We start from the raw sequence: 8,056 nt of genomic DNA, 5'->3' as shown, positions 1-8,056 counted from the left end.
GAAATTCCACATGTTCTCACTCATTGGTGGGAGCTAAAAAAAAAAAAAAAAAAAAAAAAAAAAAAAAAAAAAAAAAAAATAATTCCCCCAAAAACACCCCACAACACAAACACCAACCACACCCCCCCCCCACAAAAAAAAAAAAAAAAAAAAAACGCCCGGGGGGGGGGGGGGAAGAAGATATAACAACTATACTTCCATGAAGTTGTTACAACAAGCAAACGGAAAGGACATTCGTGGGGGGGAGGGGAGAGAGGGAGGAGGGAGGGAGGTGTCGGTGACGGGCCATAATAATCATATACAGTGTATACTGACAAAATAAAAATAAATAAAAAAATAAATAAATATTATATAAAAAGGAAAAAAAAAAAAATCACAACCCCTGCCCAGGGCTACTTAGTCCCCTTTCCCTGCTTTATTTTCCTCCACAGCACTCATCACCTTCAAAATTACTCTATAATTTATTCACTTACAGCATTTTGTTACTGTTTGTGTCCCCTAGCTCCCAGCGCAAGAATATAAGCTTAATAAAGGTAGGGATTTTTTGTGTTGTTCCCGATAAATTCCCATCGACACATGCTAGAAGCTCAACAAATATTTGTCAAATGAATGAATGAATAAATGGGAAGGACACAAAATATAAACTTCAGAATTACTGAACTCCTCAGTCAGCAAATTCAAAAGCCCTTACAAACATCCTAAGGTTTAGAGTCCCCTCCGTTTACATTTTTCCTCAACTGAAAACTGCAGAATTCTAAAACTTACCACAGCATAGGAGAAGAGGAAAATAGTGTCCAGTGTTCCGAGGAAGAGAGTGGCTTCCTCTACGCTGGGGAACAAGTGGTTGCAGCTCCAGATCTACAGAAACAGCGAGAACAAGTTAATCCCTGCTGGCACCCATCAGCTCTTTCTACTTCTCAAAGGCCCTTCACAAACCACCTCCCATCCTCACAGAAACCTGGCGACGCTGAAAAGAGCGAACCCGTAAGCTGTAGGTGAGAAAACACGTGCACGGAAAGGTGAGTGACGTGTCCAAGATCACACAGTGCAGTGTGAGAAACTGCACACTTCCAAAAGACCAACTCTGACGTACTTCAAATGCATTTAGAGCGTTCTTTAACTCATACATTTATTTCTTTGAAATCAAAATGCTCAAATGCTAATGACTAAATCAATAAAGTGAGAAAGCTGGGCAGTAAGTATAAAAGCAGACATTTAGAAGAAATAAATTCTGATTATAACCTTTTCGTTAGGCAGAATTCAATATCCAATAAATTAGAAATTATGTCTACCTCCATCCAAGAGGAAACATACTCTAAAATACTCTTTAAAAACAATTTCCTACAGATCAGTGGTTGCCTGGGGCTGGGGGTAGCAGGAAGGGTTGACTACAAATGGACGCAGGAGAATTTTGGGGGTGGTGGATATGTTCTATATCTTGATTGTGGTAGTAGTAAAGGAGACTATGTGTGTGTGTCAAAACTTACAGAATCGTACACTAAAAAAAATTTATGTAATTTTATGCAAAAATCACATCTTAATTTTAAAAATGGGAAAACAGTACCTTTTCATCAACCTACTAAAATCAAATCACAATGTCTTGCTAACTTCATTATCATTCTGGTCTGATACTCAGAAAACTCATAATCCCAACACTAGTCCTAAATATTTGTTACTGGAGAGAAGTTCCTTAACCTAATACTTACCAACCTCTTCATCATCTGGCACACATAGAAAACAATCTTTTTACAACACACTGGGGTACACTGAAAAAGCTGTTCAAAGTCAGAGCTGACTGGCCTGTGGATACTGACAAGCCTAAAATCAGGAGGCCCTCCCAACGCCCACCTGGCAACTCCAAGGGCTTAGGGAAGGATCTCTCAACCCACCTACCATCTATTCAGAGCACACCAGCTGGGCAGCTCTCACAGAACCTCACCAGCCAGCCTGCTGATCTATGAAATGAAACAGTTAAGTCCTATCTGTAAAGTGCCATGTCTAGTATGTGATTCTTTAGGCAATGGTTATATTCTTTAGCTATGTTTAAATGAATCCAGTTTTTAAAATGTATTCCTTTTGGGCTGGCCCATGGCTTACTTGGGAGAGTGTGGTGCTGATAACACCAAGGCCACGGGTTCGGATCCCTATATAGGGATGGCCGGTTAGCTCACTTGGGAGAGCGTGGTGCTGACAACACCAAGTCAAGGGTTAAGATCCCCTTACCAATCATCTTTTGAAAAAAAAAAAAATTTTTTTTAATTCCTTTAGGATAAGGACCAAGTCTTAACACATATTTATATAGTGACTAACAGTGAAAAGGACTAATCATTATTTTGTAAAGATCTTTTTTGGATGAATTAAATAATGGCCATTCATTTCCATTTTAAAGAAAGATGACCACGGCATATGAAACCAGGCTGTGGGAGAAACCACTGAAGGAACAAGTGTAAATTTATGCTGAAAAAGAGAAGATACAGAGGATATATGAAAGTCATCCTCAATTTTATCAAGGGCCATCAGTGGAAAGATCTGAGTTAGTCTGTAGGACTTTCAAAAATGTAATGAGCTGCTTTACAGCACAGTGAATTTCTCCCACACTAGACATCCATGATAGAAATTGGAAGATAATTTCTCAAAAATATAGAAGGGATTCTTAAATAGGATGGGAGGTAGACTAGATCATAGTCCTCCAAATGTGGTCCGTGAAACACTGGGGGATGGGGAGGGTCCTCAAGAGCCTTTCAGGGGTCTGCCTTTCAGGGGTCTGCAAGGGCCAAACTATTTATGTCATATTAAAATGTGACTCGTCTTTTTCCTTTTAGTAACTTTTGCACTGATGGTGCAAAAGCAGTGGGAGGTAAAACTGCTATCCCTTAGCACGAATCCAGGCAGTCACATCAAACTGTTAGTAATCAATGTATTCTTTACACTCATAGAAAAATGCTAAAAAAAAATTTTTTAAAGCCAATTTCACTTAAAAAGTGTCCTTGATGAAGCAGTAAAAATTATTAATTTTATCAACCCCGGCCCCTGAGTACACTTATTTTTCATATTCTGTGTGACAGAGTGGAAAGCATGCATAAAACACTTCTGCACCGCAAAGGGGCATGATTGTCCTGAAGGAAAGCACTGTGTGACTGCGCGAGTCGCAAGCTGGAATGCATTCGTACTTGAAAGAACAACTGACAGGCCACAGTTATTCAGAGTTGGGTACGCGGCAGATAGTTCCTCAAAAATGAATAAAATGAGCCTGTTACTTCAAAGATTCATTCAAAGTACAAGATAGACAAATGGACCTTAATGTAAGGGTATTATTCATAAGTTCACCGATACAGTTTCCGTTCCACAACTACAACTAAACTTTTAGGAACTGTCACTTGTCAAATTTTGGTGTAGACAAATATCCACCAAAGATAAATGTCCACAATTAACTGAAAATGCTATGAAAACACTCTTCCCTCTTCTAACTTCATATCTGTGAAAGGCCAAATTTTCTTCATATACTTCACAGGCTCTTTGAACAGACTTTGCAACAGACTGAATTCAGAAGCTGATGTGAAAATCCACTTCTATTATGAAAGACATGAAGAGATACGCAAAATGTAAAGCAATGCCACTCTTCTATTTATGCTTTTTGTTTTGAAAAAGTCATTTTTCTTTTTTTTTTTTTTTTAAAAAGATGATCGGTAAGGGGATCTTAACCCTTGACTTGGTGGTGTCAGCACCGCGCTCAGCCAGCGAGCGAACCGGCCACCCCTACGTGGGATCCGAACCCGGGGCCTTGGTGTTATCAGCACCGCACTCTCCCGAGTGAGCCACGGGCCGGCCCGAAAAAGTCATTTTTCAAAAAATGTTATTTATGTTAATTCATTAACAAATAACTCCCCCGAAACAATGTATTTTTTAAATTCTCAGTTTTAATTTCTAATCTAAGAAAGAGAAAAATCACAATCAGCAAATAAAGGGCCGGCCCGTGGCTCACTTGGGAGAGTGTGGTGCTGATAACACCAAGGCCACGGGTTCGGATCCCATATAGGGATGGCTGGTTAGCTCACTGGCTGAGCGTGGTGCTGACAACACCAAGTCAAGGGTTAAGATCCCCTTACCGGTCATCTTTAAAAAAAAAAAAAAGACAATCAGCAAATAAAAAAACATACCTTTAACAAAGTAAAATCCCCAAATTATAAGCAAATACATATAGTCATTCATCACTTAATGAAGGGGACACGTTCTGAGAAATGCATCCTTATGTGATTTCATTGTACGAACATCACAGAGTGTGCTTACACAAACCTAAATGGTACAGCCTACTCTGCATCTAATCTGTATGGTATAGCTATCATAATCTTATGGGACTACTGTCTTATATATGGACTATCATTGACGGAAATGTCGTTATGCGGCATGTGACTGTAAAGTGTGATTCTAAAGCACTGGGGTCACTTCTGGGTGGCTTACAGAATCAGCCTTGTCATTTTACTACCACCTCACATACCGCTGTCACCATCAATGAGAAAGCAGAGTGCACACACATGGCATAAGATTCAGCATGCCTAAACAGCAACCTAAATATCTTCTATTAGAGTTACTTTGCCACGTTACCTCTAACTGCAATCTTTCATCCCTGTGTCCCTTCCAGGCCCATGCAAACCCATACTTAAGCCCTGTTGGGAACAAACATCAATGTGAACTGGAGAAAGAAACTTTAAGCAGGTGCTTGAAGTTTTAGGATTTTTTTTCTTTACTCCTCAGAGAAGTCACCAAAACTCTCTGTAGGTGTGGCTGTCACAAGAATTGATGGATTTTTTTTTTTTTTTTGTCTTTTTCCGTGTCCGGCAACGGATTGCAACCCTCAGTGTCGCCCCCGCACCGGACCGGGACCGGCAACGGGACCACAACCCTCGGTGTTGCTCCCGTGCCTCGCTCAGCCAGTGAGCGGGAGCCGGTCTGTATGTGGGATCCGAACCCTCGGGCAGGAGCGCCGCCGCGCTTCCCAAGCGGCACACTATCCAGTGCGCCACCGGGCCGGCCCAGAATTGATGGATTTTAAACAGCTTTTTTCTGCCTCACTGTCAGAATTCAGCTGAAATACACTTCTGCCTGCCTCCTTAACAAGTGGAAAACAAAACCAAACCAAACACTAAAAAAAACAAAGTAGAACTAACAAAAAGTTTCAGAAAATAGAATAGAAAAAAGCCTAGAGAAGAAAGTTTACTTCAGTAATAAAGCTCAGATCAGAATAACTATAATAGTAGGTTAGAAATGTCCTAAGTATACATAGTGAATCATCCACTGTTTATGAAAGTCACCAACGCAATTAACTTAACACACTAAAATCTTACATGCTGTGTGATTCAACCTGGCCACAGGGTGTGAATCATTACGATGGGAATGTATGAGCCTGTGTGTACTGTAGGGTTTCCCTGTGTTGTGTTAGGGGACTATACTAAGCCCCTACACTTGCTAGGTGTTGAGGCACTTCCTGTGCACATACTAAAGGTCACAGTGTGGGTTTCCTACACAAGAAATGTTTATAACAGAACAAGGGCTGGGCATGGGGTGGGGGAGGCCTGCTGACACGGAGAACTTCCTGAGCGGGGTGAGTGGGGGATGAGTTCAAGGCAGATCTGTGTTCAGGGCTGTTCTTTGCAGAAGATGAGTGGACAGGTTTACATGCGAAATCTACCAAGTAAGAGTTCAAGACACCTTAAATCCTGCTTCCTTCTCCCGAAGACAAGTTTAGATTCTCTTGTACTCTCATGGAAGAGCTGTACAAATTTTTATTATCCTTTTCAGCCAAGTTGTTCTCAAATATTAGATCTAACCATTACCTCTTGATTACCTATAAAGAGTTTATGTTCTTATGTTCACTTACTATTTCCAATGTTTGTGAAGAGTTACAGACAGTGACAGACCCAAAGCACAGGATAAGTGGCAGGTACATACCACCCTAACCACTCCACTTCCAGCAGCAGGCCTTGGGAAGAAAAAAACTTGGATTTAAAATATAAAGAAAGGAATGGAAAGCCAGCTCAGCTTTTCATGAGGGAAGGTATACAAAGAGATACAAAGATCTTCAGGGTGAATCAGAACTTTACCTCTCCATAACCAATCTACCCAGACTACTTCATCTGTAGTTCTGAAAAACCAGAATGGTGAAAACTATTTTGGCAGCAATTAGAGTTAAGTAAATAAATAAATACCTAAGCAGAAAAGTACATGCGTGTTCAATAAGAGCTAATAATGTGAGGTGCTTAATGGTAGAAAAGAGTAAACAAGGCCAGCCTGAGACTGCCCTCCTTAGAAAGACCTGCTTGCAAGGCTGGCCCCGGAGGGCACCTAGGAATTTGGATTTCAGAAAGGTTTCCACCATTCCCTGATAAGAGTGGCTCACTGTGCTTAAACTGATTGAACACACAATGTGGTTTATGCTAAATCCCTACTTTCCTTCTGGGAGCCTGGAATTTCGGTATGTGCCAGACAAGAGGGTGCCTATGTGACCAGCCCCTGTAAAAACGCTGGGCACTGAGTCTCTAATGAGCTTCCCTGGGAGGCAATATCTCACATGTGTAATCACAGCTTGCTGCTGGAAGAATTAAGCACACCTTCTGTGACTCCACTAGGAGAGGACTCATGGAATCTTGTGCCTGGTTTCCTCCAGACTTCACACACCATGTGCCTTTTCCCTTTGCTAATTTCATTTTGTACCCTTTCACTGTAATGAACCATAGCCGTGAGTACTATATGCTGAGTCCTGTTGAGTCCTTTTAGTGAATCATCAAACCTGGGGTTGGTCTTGGGGAACCCTCCTAAAAAACAAAAGCAGCTTTAGGCAGTATAACCAGAAATGTGGTGCCTAAATCAAATCCTGTTTTTCTGCATACTGGTCAGAAAGTACCTGAAATACCACATGTAGTGCTCATTGTCACTACAGTGTAAACTACAGCTGAAGGAGCCAAGGATGTTTTGCCTAAACAAGAAAAACTTAGGGAGACAGGTAAGAGTTTTTTTCTTCAAAGAGCTGAATAAAAATGTAGTTGCCCACCTCAGAAAACAGTGAGTGTCTTCTCCCTAGAATTATTAAAGCAAGGGCCAGCCTCTGGCTCACTTGGGGGAGCGTGGTGCTGACAACACCAAGGCCATGGGTTAAGATCCCCTTACCAGTCATCTTTAAAAAAAAAATAAAGAATTATTAAAGCAAGGGCCAGCCTCTGGCTCACTTGGGGGAGCGTGGTGCTGACAACACCAAGGCCATGGGTTAAGATCCCCTTACCAGTCATCTTTAAAAAAAAAATAAAGAATTATTAAAGCAGAAGGTGGGTGGTTAACTTTCAGTAATGACAAAGAAAGATCCTACACTGACTAGGAGATTAGCGTACATGATCTCTCTAAGGCCATTTCCACCTTTAAGGTTTGGGATTATAAATAAACAGTTAAATGACTGGTCATCTAGACTCAGTCTGAAATCTAGCCCTCTATTCTCAGCATCTTTCCTTTTAAAAGTTCCTGATAACTTAAATTCCAGAAAAATTGTACAGGAGCATCTCCACTAGAATGAAAGCTCCGTAAGCAGAGGCTCTTTTTAAAAATTTTCTAGGCTTTTATTTCTCTGTATCCTCAGTGCCTAGAACAGTGTTTATGTAAGACAGACACTCAATAAGTAATAGACTGAATAACTTATTTACATTTGGGGGGGATATTCATATAACCTTCATACCTCTGTCAACTTTGAATTCGCCCAAATAGGGGACATAATTTTTATGAAATAAAACAGCTAAGAATATTAGTAAGATATCTATAATTTCACATAAGTAGAACTCAAGAAATGTGGTAAAGATTGAGTGGGGTGGATTTGAGCATTGAGAAAGAGCGTTGTAAAGGACAGCATCCCTGTCACAAAGAGTCACCAAAGAATTTACTCGGTCCATGATGAATATAAGGAACCAGGATACATACTCCCTGACTTCAAAGTGTTTACACAAGATACAAATAAAACTACTAGAAAATATTTAAATACTGAGACTTTTTCTTTTGCGGGGGGGGGGGGGGGGGGGGG

The 8,056-nt window shown here is 40.7% G+C and overlaps 1 protein-coding gene across 2 annotated transcripts in view; it reads right to left on the bottom strand.

The window, feature by feature from the left end:
* SLC37A3 (solute carrier family 37, member 3) overlaps positions 1 to 8,056 on the bottom strand; it is a 37,919-nt gene that overhangs the window by 27,439 nt on the left and 2,424 nt on the right. For both annotated transcript variants that reach the window (XM_008584754.1, XM_008584753.1), the window contains exon 3: positions 766 to 858. In XM_008584754.1, coding sequence (XP_008582976.1) covers positions 766 to 858 — 93 coding nt within the window. The remainder of the gene's footprint in view (positions 1 to 765; positions 859 to 8,056) is intronic.

The sequence above is a fragment of the Galeopterus variegatus genome, unplaced genomic scaffold (assembly GCF_000696425.1).
Source record: "Galeopterus variegatus unplaced genomic scaffold, G_variegatus-3.0.2 Scaffold3364, whole genome shotgun sequence".
Classification (NCBI taxonomy): Eukaryota; Metazoa; Chordata; class Mammalia; order Dermoptera; family Cynocephalidae; genus Galeopterus; species Galeopterus variegatus.
Note: the sequence above shows the minus strand (reverse complement) of the source record. Positions and strands in the feature narration are given on the sequence as shown.